This window comes from Cygnus olor, chromosome 2 (assembly GCF_009769625.2).
Source record: "Cygnus olor isolate bCygOlo1 chromosome 2, bCygOlo1.pri.v2, whole genome shotgun sequence".
Taxonomy (NCBI): domain Eukaryota; kingdom Metazoa; phylum Chordata; class Aves; order Anseriformes; family Anatidae; genus Cygnus; species Cygnus olor.
Genome location: NC_049170.1, coordinates 4,559,995 through 4,585,867, shown reverse-complemented (window position 1 = coordinate 4,585,867; position 25,873 = coordinate 4,559,995). Strand labels below are relative to the sequence as shown.

General features: G+C 37.3%; 1 protein-coding gene across 1 annotated transcript in view; it reads left to right on the top strand.

The window, feature by feature from the left end:
• Positions 1 to 13,620, top strand: part of MINDY4 (MINDY lysine 48 deubiquitinase 4) — an 84,765-nt gene extending 71,145 nt beyond the window's left edge. The window contains exons 16-18 of the mRNA XM_040549744.1: positions 785 to 965; positions 5,633 to 5,705; positions 10,512 to 13,620. Of these exons, the coding sequence (XP_040405678.1) occupies positions 785 to 965; positions 5,633 to 5,705; positions 10,512 to 10,560 (303 nt within the window). The 3' untranslated portion in view covers positions 10,561 to 13,620. The remainder of the gene's footprint in view (positions 1 to 784; positions 966 to 5,632; positions 5,706 to 10,511) is intronic.
• The last annotated feature ends 12,253 nt before the right edge of the window (positions 13,621 to 25,873 follow it).

Sequence of the window (25,873 nt, the reverse complement as noted above, 5' to 3'; positions counted from 1 at the left end):
ACAATTTAAATAGTGGGTAGACTATTTCAGGTCAGTAATGAGTATGAAAATTATTTATATACAGAATATTTAGGATATTTATAAATAAACGTACTTTCAAAAGGAGGTAAAAGGCTCAGAAAAGGCATCTTTTGAAAAAGACATTGTTTTTTCTTCACCTGAGAATTTTTAATTTTTGGCAAGAATAACAAATCAAAACGAGTTATTGCTTTTATTATTGCTTTCTTCTAGTAGTGGAAAATATTTTACATATCTGGACTGTGAAGCTAGAAGAGGGTGCTAAAATGAAGGGAATGTTTTATATTTTTAATCCAAGAAAAGATTTTGGGCCCGGTTTATTTGCCCACACATGGGTATCTCATGTCATCCGCGATCCTGGGAAGTCTTTCTCCTGGCCTCCAGGTACTGTTCCATAAAGGTGTTCCTGTGTACTAGTTCTCACACAATTTTTTATGGGTTTATAGCTGTTCCAGAGGACAGGATTTCTTCTGGTGCTGAGCATATGGGACATGATTTTTTTTGCAGTAAGCAAACTGGATTTCATCACTTGCCTATAACTCAAGGCCAGATTCTTGCTTTAAATGTTCAAATATTTAAATGCTCAAATGTTCAATCGGTACTATCCTGATCTACTTCATTAGTCATATATAAAGAGTCTTCTTTAACATTTGCAGACTGTAGTTAAGGGAAGAATACATCTCCTGTCTTTCACAATTAATTCAATTAATCTTTTTTTTTGTTTTGTTTTTACTCCCAAGTTTTTCCAATGTTTTGTTTCTTTTAGGTTGGTTGTTACTTGAAGACCCCTAAATACCCAATTTGGTTGGTGTGCAGTGAAAGCCACTTCAGTGTGCTTTTTTGTTTGGAAAAGGATTTACTAGGTGACTGGAAAACAGAACGGAGATTTGATCTATATTATTATGATGGCTTGGCCAACCAGGAAGAGGAAATACGGTTAACAGTTGGTATGTACAACACAGTAACTCCACATTTCACCTCTGATGGTGGCAACAACATCACATTAAAAAGAAGAATCCAATAGTACAAACAATGTTGAGCAAATTTGTGATGGTCTCAGGCATTAAAAATATTATTTGCGGGCCTGCTTTCTACTTTGTATAATTATTTTTGATGATTAATTTGAAATTAGGGTTCACGATGTAATTTTGAGGACAAGCTCTTGAAAGGGTTAAAAGTGAGCATATGCTTATACAGATTACTAAATCTTTCAGTGACACTGGTTTCCAAGGAGCAGACTGTGATCTGACCCATTCATACTTCCAAAGCTATAAACCATATTTAACTACTTCCATTCTCTCTCACATTTCCACATAGAATCACATGTTTTCTACAGGCAGAAAGTGCAAGTCTCCTGTTCCTGAACCCTACATGCATGTGGTAAAGTGATCAGAGAAGGTAAGGAAGCATGAAATCCTTGCCCCCAAACCAAGCTGCTTCAGAAAATGGCAGTAATTTGCCAACAAAGACTAGTCTCTTACCTGCCTGTAAGCATACCCAGGAACACAAACATGCAACAGATCTGACTTTTTAAACTCATTTTTTCAGGGAACCATGTCAAATTATGGGGCTCCTTTTGCAGAAGTGTTTCTTGAACTGGAAGACAATTGGACAAGCAGTATTCTGATGCTTAGAAGCTCCTACTCATTTCCATATTAAGATATTCTTGACCAGTAAATTCATATTTGCTAATAATATCCTCCTTATCTTTTATTTTCTTTCCTCTAATATATTTATACAATCTAATGGAATTCCTTCTCCATCTTAAGGAGCCACTCTACTGTAGTCCTCTCTTTAAAAATAAGCTGTCGGTGTTCCTTGTTTGCGTCTACATTCTGATTCTTGGACAGGATGAATTATATGTGGGTGTTGTATGTTCTAATTAAGGCCATGTGGCAAAGCTGCTAGTATTGTTGGAGTGTTGGAGGCCTTTTGCCATCTCACAAGATTTAGTAATGAATGTAATAGTCTTTCTCCCTGTTATTTATCCTCTTATTTTAATTAAATTCCATGACATTCTATGGCAGTGATCACATTATATATTTTCTCAACAAGTTGTTCAACCTCCACAAAATACAGTTGCCAACTGGTTCCCACACAGTGTGTTCCAGATACATGAAGATTTATTAAAACAGATTGTACAAAATAAATAAATAAATAATCACTATATCTTCACTTGGAGACAATATATTGTAAATATGAACACAGTACAATCAAAACAATAATAATTACCAAAAACCCCACCACCTTTTTCATAGGCTTATAGTTTTTTGATGCATGCCTTTTAAGGTGAACTTTTTCCATGATTTATTTGGCAATTATATATTGTCAATATGAGAGAAGTGATACTGTCGGTAGTTTTGTGCTTTGGAGGTGTCTGTAGTCTTACTAGTGTCTGATGATTCAAGAGAATTGCTATGTACTCATGACTAAGTAAAGAGGGAGTCTTCCCCTGAGGTAGGGGGATTCTTTGCAAGTGACATAGATGATGTAGAAAGTGATATAGAAAGTGATGTAGAAAAAGTGATATAAAGATGATCATAGAAGTGATATAGTTAACCATAGGACTGGAGAGATTGAGACACAATCATTGTATTCTGTTGTATTGTGTACCCTGTGGTTCTTTTCTGTCTTTTGCTCATTAATAAATCAGGGATATTTCTGAAATCCAATTGTACCCATCACTCTGAGATCCCCGGAAGAGAAAGTGCTTAGAGTTTGTATATATTTTTCTCTTCATTATTCAACCTGTTGTGGCTTAACTGTGTATTTCTACTCAAAGATTAAACTTGCATTGAGAGGTAGCTATCTTTTTCTTGTGGCTACAGCCTCTTCCAGGGATGTGTCTTGGTAAATCTTTTGTTATCTGTGACATTCTGCAAAAGGCTGTAAAATGCAAATAGTTTCTTCAGTCCAGGGAAATGCTTTCTTAGTTCTTGCTTACTTCTTGATTATTGTACAGTAATCCTTTGTTAGGTCTGGAGAAAAACTGAAATTACTTTACATCTTAAAGGTGTCATTGATCATAAATTTTAACTGTGCATACAGTACCAGGTAGAGATATCACAATGCTAAGTATGACTGGTATTTCCATCATGGAAATGTCAGCAAGCTATGACAATTAGGCAGAGGGGTAGTGTGAAGTCCTGGCTGATGCACAGCCACATCTCACTGGTGCTGGTTAGCGAGGTCATTTGCTTTTCACTGACAACAAGGGGAATTCCTCAAAGTGTAGATATTGTTTAGAATTATGAAGATTACAATCACGGTAACATTTCAAGAAATCTTGAAGAAATTACACTAGATGAGTAAAAACAAAAACAAAGAGCAGAATTAGATTTTGGTAGGTAGTAGCAATTGCTGCTTTGTATTAAATCACCATCAAAACTATGTGGGATTAAGACTTTGCCCTGCTCTTTGTACTCATAACCATTTACCAAAATGTAGACAAGAAATGTAGACAAGAAGTTCCATTCTAAAATAGGCAGCATCTGCTGGTGAGTTCAACATGCTGTCCTTAATAAAAGATCATCAGTCCTTCTTTCCCTTTTGGTAGAAATTTCTAATAGGCAGAGAAGGAAAACCAGCCAGCGTATCTAAATTAATCACTTTCTGCATTTTTCTCATATGTTTTTGTGTTTAAGGACTCAGTGGAGATTCTGGGATGTTTATTACAGGTCACACAGCACGTTCGTATGCTCTGCTTGGAGAAATACTACTCTTTTCTAATATATACAGTTAATGCCTACCTATGTTAACATTTACAATATGTTGTCTCCAAGTGAAGATATAATGAATTTTTGTACAATCTGCTTTAGTAAATCTTCTTATATCTCATTGGAGCATACCTTGAACTCACTGTACTTTCAAAGGTATTTTCAAAATACAGCTGAATAATTGCTAAGAAAAATATAACTGGATTTCTCCAAAGATTCTTCCAGAGCCATAGCCACCATTTTCAGCCCTTCAACCAGATCATCAGACAAGAGATAGTCAGGTACTCTCTCTGACATGTAAAAGCTAGATATATCTGAGACTGGCAGAAGTGAATATAAGAGAATATAAGAGCAATTGCCTCCCATTCTGTCTACATCGGTCTCTCTTAATCATATGCATATCCTGCACCCTGCCTTGGCATTGCTAGTTGCTCACAACCTTCCCATGGGCTGGATGACAGATAGAAAAGAGGGAAAAAAAAAAAAAACAAAACAACCCTGGTCTGCTGCTAGTTTAAAATGTTTTACTCCAAAACAGGAAACAGCTGAGTAGACTGACATCCAAGCTAGTCGCAGGATGTTTTCTCCCTGGGAAATTCAGCAGCTACTTTCACTGTTGACAGATCCAGTGTCTGAGACACTGACCTCTCTGTTTTCCCCGGAACAGTGCAATTGCCCTCCATCCCAAAGGAATGCTCAGAACCTGTGGTAGTTCTCTTATATCCAACACAACACTGTCTTCATAGAATCAGAGAACGGTTTGGGTTGGAAGGGACCTTAAAGTCCACCCAGTCGCAACCCCCTGCCATGATCAGGGATACCTCCCACCAGATCAGTCTGCCCAAAGCCCCATCTAGCCTGGCCTTGAACACCTCCAGGGACGGGACAGCCACAGCTCCTCTGGGCATCATATTCCAGTGCTTCACCACCCTCTGAGTGAAGAATGTCATCCTTATATTTAATCTAAATATACCTTCTTTCAGTTTAAAGCCATTCCCCCTTGTCCTATCACTAAACCCCCATACCAAGTCCATCCCCAGCTCTCCAGCAGCCACCTTTAGGCCCTGGCAGGCCACTGTAAGGTCTCCCTGGAGCCTTCTCTTCTCCAGGCTGAACAACTCCAGCTCTTTCAGCCTGTCTCCATAGCAGAGATGCTCCAGCCTCATGGCACTCCTCTGGACTTATTCCAACAAGTCCATGTCTTTTTTATGTTGGGGACCCCAGATCTGAACACAGTGCTCCAGGCAAGATTTCACGAGAGCAGAGTGGCAGAATCACCTCACCCTGCTGCCCATGCTACTTTTGATGCAGCCCAGGATACAGTAGTCCGTAGTCTTTTCCCACTTTTTCAACAGTCAAGGAACAGTCTTCCTTTCAAGGGTGAAGAAATCTTAACCGAACTCGGGATTTCTTATTCAAGTGAAGGACTTCTGCTGTCCTTAGCATTTCATTAAAGAAAACTGCTTTCTTAGTAATTATGGCATTGACTGCAAAATCAAATCCTAATGACAGCTCTCTCCTACAGCGTATTCTTTCATCTTCTAGTCCATGTTTTCCTTGAGACCATCTCTATATTGATAAACCAGCCGGGGTCAGATCATGGGTCTGAATACTGTCCCATGATTATCCTTACCATTAAGTAGTCAGCACAGTTCTGGACAAATTTCTGGCCCAGACCAACAAGCACTGGGCAAAATCTGGGGACCGTTCCCAACAGCAAGTCTGCATTCAGTCACCCCCTTTCAGCCTTCAGGCCACCATCACATGAACAGGCAATAGACCATGAGCTAAAAGTCTGTGCTGTCACATCCATGGGTGGGCTTCCTAGAAGCCACTGCAGTGCAGAAATAAATAGACTTATACCCCAGTCGCTAATCATGTATGCTATGTCTCTGCAGACACAACTCAGATGTTCACTGAAGATAAAGAAAATGATCTTATTCCTCCTCTTGAGCACTGCATTAGAACAAAGTAAGTGAAAACTACATTTTTTCATAGATATTTTCACTCATTGATATAAATAATATATGTAAGGATGGAGTGTGGTTAAAAGGAAATATTACAGCAGTCAATCTTGCAAAATTACTGTTTAAAAGTTAGAAAATATCACTTTTTTTTTTGCATGTTATTGTACTTAGCATCAAACTGTCTAAGACATTCATTTGACTCTTAGAGGAACCTTCATTTCATCTCCAAGTTATGACTGAACCAAAGGTAGTTCAAGAGCACAACCTGATTTCAATAGATCAACATTTGTTTTCCTAAAAGTGATTGGTTCCTATTGTAGAGGTATAATGAGAAAAGGAGAAAATATCTTCCATCTTCATCAGTCTTTTCTGAAAAATAAAATTGCATTGGGCCACTTGTACATTTTTGATTCATGAAGCTGTGCATAATGGTCTTAGTTCTCTCAAACTGTCCATTTGTCCATGGCAGACTTTCTCAAAATCACAAATTGGAGTGCTTTTGAAGTCATTCTTGAGGATTCTTAGGTCATATTTTCTTTTTAAATTCAAGGCCAGTTACTGTCATGTTAGGAATTTCATGACCATTTTAAGGTCTATGTGATATTAAATGATGGATTTTTAAAGAATTTGTCTAAGTCATACTAAAGAACATTTTCAGTTTACTGAGATATGAAAGAAGCAAAATAGGGAACTTTCACTGGCTAAAAGTACCAGCTTTATATCAACTCCACCAGCAGGACTTTGAAAGCTGTTATCTGAGTATCTTTGGAGCAAGAAGTAAAAGCTTCATTGTTAATTCTCATAAAAGCCAAGCAGCTTCAGATTTCTCTAGTAATTTCCCTCCTCCCCCTGGCACATTTTTCTGTTACATAAATAAATAAATAAATAAATAAACACAGCAAAACAAATAAGGACAGTGACTGCCAAACAGCATGTTCATGAAGGGCTGCCATTATAAAGTTACAGAAAAGTAGAAAAGGCATCCTGTGACATGACAGCAGTGATGTTACTTCAGGCTTCATACACATAGATTGAATCGATCCCTCTCTTCAGGTGAAACACAAGCATTACGGAAGACAATATATAGCCTCAGAAGCTGACACTTTGGGGTGAATAATGCATGCAACTATTTAAAGTTACACTTAGAACATTCCTGGCATTGCATCAAAGTTACACACGGTTTTGGTAATGGTGATAATTGTTTATTTTAAATTCCCTGCTTTAATCTGTTAGAGAAGTAAATTACCAGCAAATTCCAGTCTCAGTTAATTTTGTTTGTACCATTCCTAGGACTGCCTGGTTTACCCTGATCAGTCTGTCTCCTTGTTTTCAGTATTCTCCACTTGCTTTTTGTTTTTCATGTTATATTTTATCTTTTTGTTTTAAGAACTTTTCTTCCAACTATGAAACAGTATATAAGGAAAAGTAAAAACAAATCAAACCAACCAACATTTTAACAAATTGACAGAAAGAAATGTTTTCTATCATATGACTATGGAAAATAACAATAAAATATTTTTATTAAAGCAAGCAAAACAAACAGAGCCATTATTCCTTTTCACCAAGCATTCACAATGAAGCTCATTTTCAAACCTATCTCATCAAAAAATGTAGGATAATTTCTCAGACAGTGTGAAGAATTTCACAGTCTGTACAATCAGAACTGAAATTAACCAGTTTCCAAATTTTGATTGGAATTTTTCCTTTCTTTCACCACTTAGTTCGGTTTCAATCCATGAAAAGTTTTACCACTTGTTTACCCCATACCTGAACACCACCATCCTGTAGTGCATTGATTTATATGCCTAACATCTGTCTGCTGTTTTTTCTGCTATCCTCTCTCAATGGAAGAACTGCATATTTAAAAGATCGTTTCTGTATTTAGTTTTTTTCATTATTATTACTATCAGAGGAGAAGAGTTGTTTTGCTTCTGCAGAAGGAGGCTCATGTTTTTATTCCCTATCATACACAATGTTGGAAAAGAGAGATTTGAGTTTAAAGCAGGTAACACTTCACATGACTAAAACAAATAGTCAGCAACAGGTATTGCTTCAACCTGCAGGCTCGCAGCTAAAGAGTCAGTGCTAGTAAATGCACTTTCATTGTGGTTTTCATCCCTAGACATCTGTGGAAGTAGACAGATTCTGACCAAGAGATGTCTGGAATGTACATCCCTGGGTTGTTTGGGAGATACCATGCAGATGTCTGATTCTGTTCTCTCCTGAATGCTCTTATATCACAGTCACGATCCTCAGCGGCTGTCTGCACTGGCGGAAATAACATCTGTTAGCTCTGCCTGAGGGGAATAAAACTTTGATCTGATATTATAATCCAAATCCAGCAATGCATTTTGTTAACCCTCCAGTGACGGCTTTCTTTTGTGACACACGTAGTTGATTTGTATTCCTTCAAAGTGAGATATTTGGTAGCAATTTGATAGAGAAGAAGAGAGCATGAGCATTTCATCATAAATTATCGGTATGCTCTAAAACAGTGCCAAATGATTACTACAGGAGATATTCTCTGAATGTTATTCCAGGCTGAGCATTGTCCAGGGTTTGAACCAGTTCCTCTTACATTCAATGGAAGTATTCCCGTTAACATCCATGACCCTTGGGTGAGGTTGTAGTTGAACCAAATTAGTGTTGTTTTCACATTGCTAATCTGATCAATTATAATTGAATCAGCAGCTAGAATGTGGGCTACATTTGAATTACATTCTAGCAGGACAGTTTGGGGAAATGATGGCACTGCATTGTCTGGTTCATTTTGTTTCTGTCTGTAAAGAAATGACTTGTTCAGCACCTGTGAACGAGCATTATTTGATACCTTTTCTTGTGCAGATTCAATAGATGAAAAAGTTTCAAAGTCATCTCCAAATGAGCAAACTGGCAAGGGCTGCTTTTCAGTCCACGAACAGCCCAAGAAAAATAGTTGGAATATAAATACAGGAGATAAGGCTTGTTATGAAAGTTACCTTGAGTCCTGCTTCAGAATATGTTTTGCTGTTTAAACTCTTTATTGAAAGCCTGTTTTAAAAATGTCCAGTTCCTCACTGCATAGAGATTAGCAATATCTTAAGCCGTAACAGCAAAAATGGTATCAGGACGTGAATATTTTCACAGAGTGCAGTGTGTCCTCAGAGCAGATTTCATTCAGTGTCATTTGGCCCCTGCAAATCCCTCTCAAAGCTTTAATCATCCTGGTGAGATGGAAGGTGGTGCCTTGCAAAGACTGTACACAAAGATAAAGGATGATTTGGTGGCATTACCAGAAAAATACAACAGGGACAGAAGGTGGCAATTGTACTTCCCACTTACCTTTGTTTGTTTGTTTGTTTTTCCTTGGGAAAAGGTGATATTCTGAACCTCTGGCAGAGACAGCTTTCTGTACTGGCAAATGCCAGACTGTGTCAGCTGTTCCCAATCAACTATTAGCTTAAATGTGAGGCATCGCTGTTGCCTATTACTACTAAATACATTCTGCATTTTTTTTCATTTTTTCAACAAAATCAAAAAAAAAAAAAGGAAAAATTTCACAGCAGTGCAATTTTCGATGTCAGTTTACTTGCACTTTCACTGGGGTTAATTGTGGACTGAAAAAAATCCCTCAGGTGGTCACTTTCTTTGAGACCTTGAGCTGAATACTGCATGGATCCAGCTTTTGGTTTTGTTTTACACTTAATTGACTTGACAAATGAAAGGACTGAGCTGTCATACCCTTGCTGACATATCCTTTCCTCTGTGACAAAAAGAATGTGGCTTGCAGACTGTCAAGTCATTGTTGTCCTCACCCCCTCACCCATTTCTTGCCACTGTGGTCCTGCTCTCTGAGACAGACTTTTTAACCAGCTCTATATATTGAACACTGGGAATGCAATAGTTTAATTCTCACGTATAGACCACGAATTTGTAAATATGAGAAGTGTCAAGGGTGCTATTCATGTAATAACTCACTTCAACTTAGTGCTGTCATTGGAGACACTTATCCTGGTTTCACTAGTTCACCTCTTGGTTCACCCCTTTGTCTTCTGCCCTGCTTTGAAGACACATTTGGTGACAAATTCAGGATTGGTACCTTCTTAACACTCACTGTACTGGTCACATTCCTGGAGTGGGCAGCTGAGCAATAGCAGCCAATACAAAGCCAGTAATTTAAAAGATTGAAGATTTTTGTGCGTATGCCTGTGGGCTTATTTAAAAACATTGTTCTCAGTATACATCTTCAGTGGTATTCTGATGAAATGATGAGACAGAGAAAAAGCAAAGCAACCCCATATTAATATCAAAACATTACCATTAGAGTAAGACACAGAATATTTCAAAGGAACCAAGGACAGGAGCAATGATAGCTGATAAATGTTATTATGTTGTCTTGGAATTTTACAGTCACACAACTCCTAGTCAGAAGCCCGGCTGTATAGGAACCTGCAAATTGCCTTGTAACAGCTCAGAGGATGAGCGTTCTGGTTATGCATGGCTAAATCTTGTACCCAGTCTTGGGGACTGCCTATAGTCTTTGCAAAACCAAGGTTCTAGTTCTGAATCAGCTGTTGCTGAGGACTCTTTATTGCCTAGGAGAGACTGGATGAAGCATAAGGAGAGTGATCTCCAAACTTGGGCACCTAAAATTAGGGGACACATTTCCCTTTCTTTCCCTTGGAGATGTGAGTCCAAGTGGAGAAGATGTGAATCCCCAAACGAGTCCACCCCAAACTTTCTAATGTTGGGTGGGTGGTTGAGAGGTGTTGGCTTACCTTTCCAATGCCCTGATTAACTTACAGATGTAAAGTATTGCTTTTATTCCTAGGTGGCAAGGAGCTGTTATTGACTGGAATGGCACAGAACCAATCTTGTGACTGACCTGACCCGCACTTTATTTGTAAAGAGAAAAAAAGGAAATGACGGAACTAGCACATTCCTATTCCCACCAATACAGGAAATAGGACAAGAGCTATGCCATTTACGATGAGGAAGAATGACATGGTTGTGTTCAGGCTGGAAGAGTTTCACCTCATTCACCTCATGCTTCGGATATTTTGCTTATAATATAAACAACACTTACATAAATTCTTTGTGACTGGCTTTAACATACGGTTTCTGAGTGTAGACTGAATTTCCCATGCCAAATGATGGTTAGAGATGAAGCAGTGAAGTTGTCAATGTCCCCTTGAGGTCTCTTTCTGGATTCACTCTGTATACTGCAATTGTTTCCAAAAATCTAATGAAAGAAGCTGAACCCATTTCTGTCACTGTACTTGCCTTCTCTGTGTCGCCTAGTTCTTCACCTACAACACTCCAGCACAAGTATAAAATGTCAAGAAATATATATATTCACCTTGTTACCTTATATTAGTAAGTCTCATTTTGCACTCAATGTATTGGTGATCACATGGACTTTTCAGATAAAGCCAGACCCACACAAAGTTTTTGTGTTATAAAATTTGCAGTAAAGCTTGTGGTTTTCTGTTAACAGAACATACTAGTATGTTCCTTATTCTGGGTGCAATTCTGCGGTGCACAGTGCCTCACACTGATGTGGTTCATTTCCTTTCTGGACAGGAGAAAGATGTTTAAATATCTTTACTTTTATATCAGTGTAACTGCTTATACTCTAGGTTTTATTTACACCAAAGTGCTAGATAAGATTTGCGGTTTGCTTTTTCATTATTACAAGAAAACAGAAATGCTGTTAGGTTTGAAATGTAAAGAGTACCTATCTGTGATAGATACTGGTTTTCATGATTAAATAAAATGCATGTGTGAAAATGGTGTACTGTGGAGATGTACCATGAGGTACCAAAAGATCAGTTTGTATTATGAATTGAATTCTTTATTTTGGCAACAATTTACTAAAATTGGAACAAGTTACTGAAGACTAGAAAAAATGCTTTGGAAAAAAAATATTTGCTAGCAGAAAAGCTGCAGATAAATGATGTTTCTGGAATTATTTGTCTCTCTTAAAAGTACGTATTTCATGAGAGTTTAATACAAGACTTTTACTTGCTGATATTTATCATAGCACCTTCTTCCTAGTCAATATGAAAACTTTGAGTCCAGATAAACTAGTTGCTATTTTCAAAATCAATTTCCAACAGAAATTAAATATCCTACTGTGTGTAGCCTAGAGATATAAAACAGTCTGTACAAATACAAATTTCAGGGAATCAGCACTTATTATAGATTTGGAAACTGACTTGAATATAAACCGTAACATACTACCAGAAAAGTTCAGTCTGTGAATGTACGTCTCCCGCTTTGCTTCCCATTTACATCAAGATATCTATATGCAGTAAAGCATATCAGAGTTACAGTTATTTCAATTTTATTTGATTCAGTGTAATGTAATTTGTTTTAGATCAGATATGCAAACTTCCTTCTTTACACTTTCTGAGATGAAGATCTCCCATTCAGCCTCGAAGCCATAGACAGCATCAGATTCCTGACTCAGAGCCCAATCCTGACTCTCCTACAGGAAAATTACATTACTCCCTTCATCTCAGTGTATTTAGGGATATGTTTGTACTGTCAGCTGTAGGTGGACTCAAGACTGCCTTTAGGATGCATTCATCTAAACTTCAAGCCCACCAGTTCCTTGGTAAGACATTGCCTCAGTGAGCTTCAGTATTTCTGGGAGTTGGAGATCCCAAATATTCAAGGATCCCAGATCCAGACGTTTCACTAATATGGCTTGAAAAATCACAGACATAATGGTGGCTGAGTGTGGTGTCAGCCTGTCTACCAGCCTGTGTTAAACCTTTGCTCCTTTTGATTTTTTTTTTTTATGAACTACAGTCCACACTTTGTTTCATGGTGCAAATATAGTCTGATTTTCCCAGCTGCATCACAGGGCAGCTATAACATAAAATAAGATTTTTCACAGAATGCATTTGGACAGAAAATAGTGGAGAGATGAAAATTCCTTTCTGTATTTTTCAATCTATTAAACCTACACCATTTGCTTTAAAGCACTGCTTTAAACTATGTCAGTTTGGAGACGACCTTCCACTCCCAGATGAAAGAGCAGTGAACGAACATAAGTATTCCCCTGGGGAGGAAGGGAGCTGCCTTGTTACAGCCCTGATTTCATCTGACTAAAATATGGATGTCTCCAGTGCAGATGTGCTTGGAGGAGCTGTTTCTCTGGGCTACCTTTGGAGTTGAAACAGGTAGTAAGGTGTGATTTATCTTTGCTTTTGGGCAAGAAGAATTATGCTCCAGACTATAGGATTATAAACTGAGTATACCCGGAGCCCAAGGGGATTGCCTTGGATCAACTTCACCCTTAAAGATGTAAGGATTCTTCAGGGCATAACAAAGAGTTCAAGATTAATGAATAGACATGGAAATGGATTATATTTTTTTGCTTATCTTGAAGCATAAATGAAGATCAGAGGGAGCCCTGAACTCTGATTCTCTTTTTAAAACAGGCTGCAAAGACTTTTGAGGCTCCTTCCTCACTGGTTATGAAGAATATTTTTGTTGAATATTAATTTCGATTACAGCAGAATCCCAGTGAGCCAAATCTTTCATATTCATTATCTGTAATTATGCCCCCATATATTTGTTATGCAAAGTCTACTGTCTGCCATCTGTTTAAGATGATCTAACTCAAGATTCACCTGTGCTCTCACTCACGGAGGCAGAAATAAAACACTTGGACCAAAAACACCACCGCTGTAGGGTAATTCCACCAAGCTTGAGCACAGCATTGCTAAGTCCCTTCCACCATCTTTGCTCCTGGAGCCTACAGGCAGTACCTGCCTTCTCCATGGCTCAGTGACGCTGCCCTTACTAGGCAGGAGAGATGGCTTATGAGATTTACTAAGGCATCTTTCAGTAAAGAGGAAATGTGTAACCAAAATACTCATGTACAGCTACCTCTTCTGCAGAAACAAACAAACCAACCAACCCTGAAACTAAGACAAAACAAAAAAACAACCAACCAAACCAAACCAAACCAAATAAACAAAAAAGAAGGAAAAAAAAAAAAAAAAACTGAGCACTGCCTCTCTCACTTTCTGTATCAAGAAAAAGACTCATATATTTCAGTTTGATAGCAAAACACAAGAGGTTAAGATATCACAGAGCTTTTTCAATCAAACGAACAGGAAAGACAATACAAAATGTCATATGGCAATGAAAAAACCTTTGTACAGATCTGTTGTAATCCTGTTGTAATAGTTTACATCTAGTTTTTTTAATTACTTTTTCCTTTTCATTGTTTCCCATTTTCTTTTTCATTGCCCGATGAACGTGACTTCCTGAAGTGAACAGAGCAAGGAGCTGCTAATTGTACATTAAAAGACACTGGCACTTGGCCTCTATGTATATCTTAAATTCATTCTCTTTCCTTCTGTGGTATAAAAAATGCACCCTCTGCTGAAATGTGATGCCTTAGCTAACAACAGAGATGGCATATTGTATATGCAGAATGTCTAATCAGAAGTGCTATTTTGGTAAGGTGTCATATATATCGCATTTGTGCAAAATGTATATTTAATTTTGTCTTGTACAGAAAGTCTCATACAAATAAAACATTTAAAGAAAAGATAATAGTAACATCCCAGATTTCCTCTGCATTTTTTTTAATAGTTCATTCACTAGTAGAAATTAATCTGAGAGATTAGATTATAAATGTTTCATGGGCCTCATCATGTCAGTGGAACAATAACAAGAAGTTAAGTTTCCCTCTTTCTGAGTAGAACAGTAGAACATTTGGTGCAGCAGGATGGAGTAACCCTTCCTGAGCTCACAGGATTCACACCTAGGCAGCTACTTAGTGCTTAAACCAACTAGTGTGAAGCTAGTTTAGAGCATGAGGTACTATCTGCCTCTGTGAATATGTCCACCATGTTCTGTTTGAAACCTACCCAATGCTGAGAGTGAAAACTGCAAAGATCTCATTACTCCTCATGGCTTTTTATCAACTCAGTCTCAGATGAATCACATCATTCTGATCAAAATCATGGGAGGTGTAGACAAGTAAGAGTTGTTTGGGGAAGTTTGTGGCAGGGTGGGTATGTGCACACACTGAGTAGGTTTCTTGTGTGCATGCAGGTCTACTTTAGAGTAGAAAAAGTATTTTATTATTATGATCATATATTTATTATCATGAATGAATCTCTATTATCACTGTGTTTTTTTCCCAGGTTGCGCAAAAATGGTAACTTGAGTCTGCTGATTTTAGTTCTTCACTTTTCTGAGGCAGATTTCTTTTTGTTTTTGTTGTTAATATATCTAATGGACTAATTTATAATGACAGGAAATAGTCACTTTAGAAATCAGAGGAAAGCTGAAGAGCTTGGAAAAATGACACAGCCATAAGCCAAGTTTAGTCAGAAGTGATAAGCGAGGGGCTCTAAAGATTCAGTTGCTGCACCTGAGATACTTGAAGGAAGCCCAGTTTTCTGGCTGTGATTGTGATCTTCTTTAAAGTACAAGGGCCCCAAATCACTGACTGATTCAGAAATTGCTGGAGACATTTTTTTTTAAGGGAGTAAAATAGATCTTCAGAGCGCCTATGTGATTTGGGGTGTGGTTATGGAAACAATTTCACACACAATATGGGTATACAAATTTGCTAGTAAGTCTATGTAATTTTTCTGCCCTAGGGTAACTTTACTATGGAGGAAACTGCCTTCAATTATTTCACATTTACCAGATATGGTATATGGACAACTATTGTGTAGCAGGTGCTAAAAACTAAACCCAGAACCCAAGTTTGTCTTTTAAGAATTTGCCTATTCAGCTCATCCTTATAGAAACTTAAATCTTAAAAATCAAGCACCAAAGCCTTTATGACTGATGTGCATTATCTTGTTTTACTGTTGGTCTGTAAGATTATGGAGGAAACAGAGAGGTTTACTCATGGAAAGAAAATGACAGTTCCTGCTTGTCCGTATGATCCAGGGCCCAGTCTGCTGCATAAACTAAGGAAAATTCATTAAGAACACTTTGTATATAGTAGCACTCTTCATTTATTTGTTTTCATTGGCTCAAATATGATAAATCCAACACTAGCTCTGAAATAAGGAAATAGTTTCCCCTTAGCAGCTTTGTTTATAAAACCAGAGAAGGAAAAAGGGCATTTTCGATCAGGTATTTTATTTATCATTTCAACCAGGGTTGGAAGGGATTGTTGTTAGAGTGGAACACAACCTATTTTTGTGACGTCCCTTGTTAACGATAGTTGTTGACTGTATCAACATTGAAGCAAGCATGGATTTTAAAATGAAGCACCCTCTTAAGAATGTAAAGTGACTTTTTACTAAGATAAATATTTACCAGCAGTCCAAAATTTCAAGTTCCATCTGTTTTTTATTGTTGTTTTACTTAAAGGAATTATGTTAAATTACAGCAGTTTTAAACAGGCACAACTCAACATTTAAAGGCACTGCTCTTCAGTATTGAGAAGAATTGACGGCATCGAGATTTTTGCTAGACTGAAAAACTAAAGCACTCTTTCTTTGAGCTCTGGCTCTAGGCATCAAGGTGAATTTCAGCTCGTGTGCAGTTTCCATGGCACCGTATACTATGCTATTCAGCATGCTTTACATAGTAGATCCTTGGTCTACACAGATTAAGATGTCTTATAACATCTCGTAGATCTGAATGCCTTGATTTTCAAGGGCCATTTGAGAAACATGAGATCATTTACAGAAAAAATAGAGTATAATGAGTTAGCTGTAGACAGCTTGACAAGAGGCAGTCCTGTGCATGAACCAGATCCACACACCCAGAACTAGTAAATTGGGGAACAGGATTGTGATATTAATATGGCTCTGAAACTGAACACTTTCTATTGTGGAGGCATCAAGGTGGAGATGTAACAAGGCTAATGGGCTCAGATGCAACACATTTAATTTCTGCAGCTGATCCATGTATTGCTTACTTAGAGATATTTGTAGCATGTTTCGGTTGCTTAATGTACCAGTGCCTGTGGAGGTAGTGGAAAGTGATGAGCATCCACAACCTCAAAACAAAGGTCTTTGATGCGTCTGAAAGTGATCATCAAACCAAACCTTCCAACATTGCCAACTATTTTTGGCAATAGTCAAAAGGTGACTTCCTGCTTTAGGAAGTTCAGTCTCATCTGTGAATCTCAGGTGGTCCATCTAGTCTGGTCAGAGGTGTCTACAGGGTAGATATCTCTCCTTGTAAGCTCGTGACCCAGGACTATTTTTACAGCCACTGGTGAGACATAGGCACTGTATGAGCATGAGTCACCCGACTTGTTTTAGGAGCCTACTGTAGGATGAAATTAATTGCATTTTTCACTTCCTTGACTGCTTCTGGATGGATCTCCATGGATTAAACTGACTATGGAGGCTAGTATGACTAGGTCAAATGAATCCCACTGTGTGTAAATGATAAAGACAGAAAAGAAGAATGTGTTTACAGACCCATATAATTGACAAAACGTGTGAATAAGATGAATGGTTAGAGATTCCTCCTGGCTGCTGCACTGTTCTTACCTCTGTCTTCTACTTTGCGGGTTTTAGCTATGAACTAGAAAAACATCTCTTTGTGAAAGAAATCACAGGAGTTAGCAGCAGGAATTTGCCAGTGTTTGGAGAATATATTTTGTATATCAAAGTTGAGACCTGGAAGGTGTCCTGGATGTGAGGTCTTGCAAGCATGGATTTCTCGTACAAAAGCACTAAGATTGTGTCACAATCCTAAATCCCGATTTAAAAAAAAAAAAAAAAAAAAAAAAAAAAAAAAACAAGATATCTGTACCTTGTGTGGGTGTTCTCCTTATTTTTTTATCATTATCTTATCACTTGGCAAGGACTTCCAAATTAATCTAAGAAGTATTCTGGGCATTTATGAAAATACTCCAATGCACTGGAATTCAGCAAATATTTATTCATTGACGAAACAGTAGCAAAGAATGTGTAACAACAACAAATATATATATGCTGTTTAGCTCCTCTCTGTAAAATACACAAAGAATATGAGGTCAAAAGTTACATTCCGCAAACATACCTTTTGCTGAGATGTACTTGGTTGGTAAGTGCTGTGGATATAAGCCAAGGTCTCTAGACCTTGAATTCAGGATCATTATAGCATGGATAAATACATTTTCTGGCTAAGTGAAGGGAGTGGTCAACAGTCTCCACCTGTGCTGATCTGTGTGGCACAGTTCCCTGAGGATGCCCAGGTTTCCACATGGTTATTTTCAAAGAGAAGTTAAAACCGCAACTGAAGATCACAGAGTTACTGAGCAGCCACTCACTCATCTGTGTGCATGACACGGGTCACATTGGTGAAGTTTTGGCAGGTATGAAAACCTAAACTTTAAAGGTGGAACCATCATAAATGAGGATGGAAAAAAATATTTTTATAAACACAGGTTAAAATATGTATACATATATATGTATATATAACCACTTTTATATGTATATATAACCAATTTTATATAATAAAATTGAACCTGGAAGATGCTACAAATCATTTTAGTCTAGAGAAACAGGAGATCAGGATTCAGTGATTTTGGTATTACTAAGTTTTTTTCTTCTTTGAGATGCAGTTTTAGGCCTATACACTGTTTACTTAATGACCATTATTACATTCAAGAGAAAAATACATAAAGAACCAAACTCATGTCAAATGCCAATCAGCTGAATACTGTTTTCAGCATTCTCAGTATGTTTATTTATCTTACATAGAAAATAACTGTCCAGCATGCTATTGCATTTTGGCTGAGTAAATGCAACTTAGCATTTCACTGCTATGTTACATCTCTGTAATCATGTTTTTAAGCAGCTATAATACGTTGTTGATATGATTTCAAATCTACTGTCAAATGTTTGCATTTAGTTAACAGAAGTAAAAGTCAAAAATATCACAGTAGTAAATTGGGACCATCAATCCTGGATAGTGTGACAAATGAATAATGCTTTGTACTGGCATTGCATGGCGTGTGAAGAAAGTAGGTCTTTTACGAGCACTTCAATATAGAACAGTTTTATTACAACTGACATCCTACTCAGGGCTGAATTCCTATCACGCACAATATCCTTCCTGAGTCACTCTTGGTCAGGTCAGTTTTGTAAGAAAAAACCCACTTGGATTAAAGTTATGATTCCAGTTTGCAAATGGGACAAATACAAATTTGAGTGCACATTAGAGTCTGCTCTGCTTTTATCGGCATTCTTTTTCAGGAGTTTTCAATGTCAGTAGCAGGTGAATATATAAACATTGTAGGTGAAAATTTGAAAATGAAGTTCCTTTTTTACCATATGAGGTATAGCTATGGGTACCCAAATGTTTACGCATCTAAAAGAGAACATAGGTGTCGTATGGCTGTATGCTATATGCTTTCAGAAATGTGTGTGCATGAATAGCAGAGGGCACAGAAAAAGAAATTATATATACATTTAATTTTGGATACAATTCATTAGGTTTTATAGGACATTTTTAAGGCATCTGCTTATTTTCATCAAAACATTGAGTTAAAAATACAAGGAAGCATCCTGAAGAGTGAGACCAAAGAGCCATCAGACCATATTAGGACCCATCAGTCTCCTCTGAACTAGCACATATTTAAAATCTTCTGATAACTTGTGCTCCCCAAATACCCATTGCCCCTGTGCTTCCTCCTTTGAATTTTCCCAATCTCTAAGAGCCATGAAAGGGTCTCTGTAACTTAAAATTGTAAAGAAAAATATAAAGAAAAAATATAAAACTTTTTCTCCTTGTTTGTTTTGTCCAATTCACATATCCTATGTCTAATGTGTAACAGTGATTTAGGAAGCCTCTTTCTTTTGTGGACTCTGACAGCAAAATGTCTGTATGGTTTGAGAACAGAAGGGTGATTTACAAGTTTTTGAGGATGCATGGAATAGGTGACTTTTGCTTAAAGGAAAAATTATGTTCCTTGCTTAAAATATAATCAAATAAAAGTAAAGCCAAGCGGAGAATATATGTTATCTACAATCGTTCCAGAAAGAGTTTCCTACAGAACAACCATTACAAGTCATTGTAAGTCTCTTGGGAACAGCAGTCAAAAACATCAGCAGTTAATTACTCGAACTTCCTAAATCAACCTTCTTTGGCATGACATGAAGTGAATGAGAGCAATAAAAGCAAGGAAGTGCATTGTGCTTTGTCCTGTCCAACTCCTGATCGGACAGGCGTAGGTTACAAGCACAAATGTAACCAGGCATGAATTGTTTTTTATTTTAATTCATGGCCTTGGGTTAAATTAAATGAGCATGATGGAAAGGCCAAGGTAAAACACAGGGCCAGGTCTTCAGACTGCGTAAATCCTCTAACTTAGTTGAGTTTTTATCATTTCCACACCTTTGGAGCATAGTTTCTGCTCTAATAAAGCATCAAAGAGTTTAGATTGTCCAGCTAAGTATCTACTTACTCCCTGCAAGCCCAATTCCAGCCATGGAAATGGAAAAACTATGCGCTAGAATAGCTGGTAACACAGAGAGACTGAATAAATTATTCTTGTTAGGGTCTTCAGAGTATTAGCTTTGGGGAAGGTATGGTGGGGTTTTGCTAAATTTTATGATGCTCTGTGGGAGATGAATCTTTCATTTGCTTGTGCCTCTGACTGTCATCAGTCCTGGGGGCAGAAGAATGGTTGTGTAGGTTCTGTGGCTGCTGGAATGAGTCCACAAGGAAGAGATATGTACTGTCATGTTTGTTCGTAGATTTGGGAAAGGGAAAATATTTTGTGTGGACCCTGCTAAAAAATTGATTTCTTCTTTACTATGAAACCAATCTGCAATATCTACCATACCTACTTGATAAAGCAAAAGTATTTCTCTTTTTCACTGTTCTCTCCATTCTTGCCCTGATATCTCACAATGATGTGGAAAAGATATTTCACCAGCTGGTTTGGTGTGTCTTCCAGGGAAAGGAGTTGTGAGTAGGAACATGAATGGGGCCATTGAAGGCTGTCCATCACACATCTTTGACTTAGAGTGAATGAGAAGGAAACCCAGAGGAAAGAGTAGTGTTTTAAGTGGGGGGACAGAGCCAAAGGGAAAAGCATACAATAATAAATCGACAGCAGTTTTATTTCCGGAAGAGTTTTATAGGATCTCAAAACCTTCACGGACACAGATGAGTGGAAGCTGCTGATTGATATTGGCTGGAAGGAAGAGTACAATGAGACGTACTCGTTGCACTTGGGAACTTAATGAAGTCTGGGCAATGGGAAACAGAAGGGAATGATATGCTCAGATCAGAAAGTGGGCAAATCAGGCTGGTGCCATGCTGAAAGAACAATAAACTGGGCAGCATGCAGATGTTGTCCTTATCTGCTAGTGTACGCAATAAAGAGCTAATCACCATAACCACAAACGCTCCTCAAGAAATCAAGGCATTACAACTGGTGGCAGAAACACAATAACGTAATTAGTGCCAACAGAGCAACCTGACTCCTGGAGCTACCCAAGGAGAACGATCAGTATGTGGTCAGCCAAAGCCCACCACATTGTCTTTATATCATGGATAATTTTACTTGATGATCAAAATCCAAAGTGAAGCCACTGCCCATATTCTTGTTGTATATGCATGTCTGCTGTCTTCTTCTGTTCTTCAGTTTCAGAAATAGTTTCTGCTTAGACATGCTCACCTGCTGTTTACCAGCTTATGACCTTTATTTTCATCTGTGGTTTGTGCTTCCCAGTTTATTTCTATGGATTTTGAAAATAAAAGACTTTTTTGAAGGAAAAAGCCATCTTGATCATGATTTCCTAGGAAGGTTCTTATACTCATGACCAGTTGTTTGGCTATATAAGTCTGCAAATCATATTTTTAAGTGTGAAAAGAGAAACCAACTGGTGAAACAAAGCAATATGTTTAGGTAGGGAAAGTGATAGTCCTCCAGAAGATTTGATCAGTTCGCATGCCAAAAAAAAAAAAAAGGCTATTATGTTTCTTGTAATCACTGCTAGCTTTCTGCACCAGGTTTGCTTTGCAGTTTAGACTCTCCTTGATACTCATTTGAGCTGCCCAAACAACACAATTCATTACATTATGTTTTAAAACAAGTGTCTCTTCAGGATAAGTACAAATACATTTCTTTTACTGCACCATTAGTCCATTTTCCATTGCATAGAAAAATGGAGCCAAATGAGGGAAAGACCTTTGTTTTTTCATCCCCTCGGGAAAGACATGATTATCTTGAGGTGCAAGTGTAGGCAGGTGTGTGAAATGATGGTCTGATCTGGAGCACCCTTTATGCTGAATAGTATAATTTCACTAAATGATATTGTCCTCTTGAGGTGGAAACAGTCACTTTTAACTTTAAGCTTGAAATGTTACATCTAAACATGTCATTCAGCCTATAAACTACATTTCATTTATGGTTAGATGAACTGATTCCTCCTCCTGACTTGGCTTTAAGAGCTACTTTAGGAAAACACAGACCCATTTCTGAAAGTGACCATCTCTCCAGTGACCATTAATTGTGCTGAACATGACTACCTCAGACACAGGAGTCTAACATCTTAATATCCAGATGATGACAAATAGATCTCAACCCTGAAATTGGACCCTCTAGGCAGCAGATTCAGCAATCCCCTCCTTTGCAGATCATGCTCAATCTGCAGAAAATATATATATATATATATAAATAAATAAAATTACAAAACCAGAGTTTATTCTCTGGCTTCCAAGAGAGTTTAACTACTTTTTCCAGCATCATGATCAGTGTCATTTACGCAAGAGAAGCCCTTTAGGATCTCAGGCCTCAGCGGCTGTTTTCCAGATGAGATTTTTGAGCAATTCCAGTGCAGCGTGTAGGAAACGGCCTCTGGTGACTTTCTTCTGCTTTCAGTGACAGTGCCAGAATGTGCCAAATTGATTGCTACTATAACAAATAAACTAAGCCTTGCTTTAGTTGCCCTTTTATAAATTAGGAGTGAGAGCCATGAATGCTCCTAATATTCTCCAAAGCAAAAGTATGAAACAACTTGTTTACCCCAAAATAACAATGTGGCATCCACACTTAAGGTTGTGTATGTCTTTCTGAATGCATCCATGTGGTACATGACACCACAATTTGTTATTAATTTATTAATATTTGGCGAAAAGTCCCAGTTTATTGAGCTTAGGGAAGAAGGCAAGAGAAAAGGAATCTGAAAATAAATACGGAGACATAAGCAGACATAAGTTTGAATATGAAGACATAAGTAGATAAAAGCAAGCAGTTGTGCTAAGTCATAGCACACAAAATCAATCGTTTTGTTCATTGAGCAAACCCTATACCCCTATACCTGAGGGGCTCAGAGAGGACAGACTCTTCTAACAATCCCTGAGCACTGCAAGTTACAAAGAGAACAGCTTTGAGCAAACTTCATTTGCTTAGCGCACTGGAGCATCTGCTGATACTGAGAAAAAGAACAGATCTTAGAAAATTTTAAACAGTTCCACAGTACTGATTCAGAACCTCTTTTGAAACAAACAAAAACTTTGATGGGGTTTTAGTCTGTAACTTTCAGTAAATATTATAGCATAAGCAGAGTTGCATCCATGTAGAATATTTAGTTAAGTACTGCTATGTGTAAAAATAATTAGCAAAACTGAAAGTGAATAATAAAATCTTCCTGCTTGCACCTCAATAATTTGAAAATAAAAGAAAAATATAATGTGATACATATTTAATTATAGATATATAAATAAAACAGCAATACACATGATCAGAATGTGGTAAAGGGAGATTCAAAGATGAAAGATGACTTCAAATCAAGGACATATAGGGTACCATCATCCAATTGTTGTGTATGTTTATTTCTGCCCTGATACACTTAAGGATATTTAGGAAAATCTTTGTTGAATGAGCTATATTTTTCCATCCTTGTTTCTTAAGAGCATGAAGTTTGACAATAAAACTGGCATCTTCATTAAGGATGGCATTAAGGATTTCTTTGCAAAATCAAGAGATTACCATGTGAATTTGAGTGGATATTGCAAAATTAGAAACTGAATATTTGTATGAGAATTAATCAGAGAACTACTGACTTGTCTTTAAATACTTCTAAGTCAGTATCATTTTGTCTCAAATACCTTGTGTCAATATTGGCATAAGCCTTGCAGAGTAATTAATAGAAAAGCCTTATAGTCACAAACATTTCTAATGACCCACTTAATGAAGTTGATTTTATCTCTACCCATATGCTTCCTTGAGGAAAAAAAGATGTGAAAATGAATGAAGGAAAATAACTAAATTTTAAAGTTCAGTATCCCATCAAAAGGGTGAACTTATATTCCCTTTGCCATCAGTACGATTTGGTTTCAAAAATGAATAATTCAATGAACTCAATAAAAAAAAAAAAAAAAAAAAGCTTTGCCATATATGGAATAAAGTAAAGCTCCACCGTTGAGAACAAGCTTTTAATTCAGTAGCTCCCAAAGCACAGAATAAATCAAATATAGATAAAATATAAATATAACATTGTGTAAGGTAACTGAAGACAAAGATCTCTGTGTGGTTACTTAATCCATTGGGCTAGCCTGGTTCAGCTGCATTTGCTTTTATAGTCATGTTGCAGTGTCAATGCTAAGATGAAGATCATGATCAATGGCACACAGTTCCCCACACAAATAATTATATGGACAGATGGATTAACTGGGTAAGCAGTTACAGGTTTCTAGACAAAACAGAGCTTTGATTTAAACACAAAAATTCTATTCATTTGATATCAAAAACTATGTCCAGTTGATTAAAGAATAAGCTACACCAAGACAATCTTTGTGTCAGTTAATTAGAGTGAAAACTTTTTGCAACTGGGAATTGGTACATCCATGCAGTTTTTACCAAAGAAGGAAAGATGCAAAGTCATCAGCCAGGTGTATTTTGTGAAAATAATGAGTCAGGACATGGAGCCTGAGCACAAATAAAAGACTCTTTACCAAATGTTCATAGGAAAAAGGAAAAAAACAAAAACAAACAAACAAACAAAAAAAAAAAACATTAAGAAAACTTGGAACTGAAACAACCAAATCACTGATTCAACAGAAAATGGGGATGTGAAAAAAGCAGCACTCCTACTAAGGCAAACATGCTGAAAAATTAGTCTGAGCCAGAGCAAATGGGGCCTTTCCCTGCCCAAGGAGGCCAAAGAGAATCATTGCTGTGTGAACACTCACTTAAAATTCCCTGACAAGCAATTTATAGAGTGCATTGCCTACTATCCTTCTCTCCTTTTAGGGAAACTGTGTGGAGTGGATAATCCTGGAGCCTTTGCATGCCAAGGAGCAAACAGAATCATTAGTTTGTATCTGCTGTAGTTAATCTCTCTCTTGGCTTATTCTGTAAGAATAAGAACTGAGAAGAGAACAGAAATGTGTCTCACTGATCACTTTAACACTAGAATCCCCACGACATCCTGTCTCCCACTTTTCTAATATTATTTCTGGAAAATAATAAACCTGGAAGAGTTCAAGAAGCATTTGGACAATGCTTTCAGACATAGGGTCTGTTTTTTTGGTGGTCCTTTAGGGACACAGGAGTTGAACTTGATGATCCTGGTGGGTCCTTCCAAAGTCGGGATATTCTATGATTCTGCGTTAAATTGTAGATATTCTGTTGTAAACTGTAAGGGGAAACATCCTTCTGCTGCATGATAAATGCCATAGAAGAGCTCTTGCCAATGTTAAATCATCAGGAGGGGAAAAATAAATAAATAAATAAAAAATCTGGGCTCAAACATATACAGCAAAGTGATCTACTTTTCAAAAATGTTTTTCTTCCTGAATGTTTACTTACCCTTATATATATAAGCATCTCACTTGAGATGTCTCAATATGAAAATGCAGAACCCAGCTTTTGAATTTTGAAATATTAAGGGTTAGCAGGTAAATAATGTTTAAATTCATAATGGTTACCTAAATAAATATATAAGTGAATGAATCTGGAAACACAGAGTACAGCAAGCCCAGAAGATGTTTTGTAATTATTTCTTCTCTGTATCTTTCTGCTGATACTATATAATAAATGATACTCAGCAACCACAGTCTAAACTGTGCGTTTTAATATCTGGCACAAATCATTCTTATCCCTTACGGTCTCCACAACAAATTGGAAATGAAATAAAAATAATTGGACATTTAGGTCCCAGGCAGAAGTTTAGCTGTATTAAAATTGTTTGCATCTGTTGAGAATTCACATGAAGCTTGCTTGATTTTCTTGATTTTCTCTTT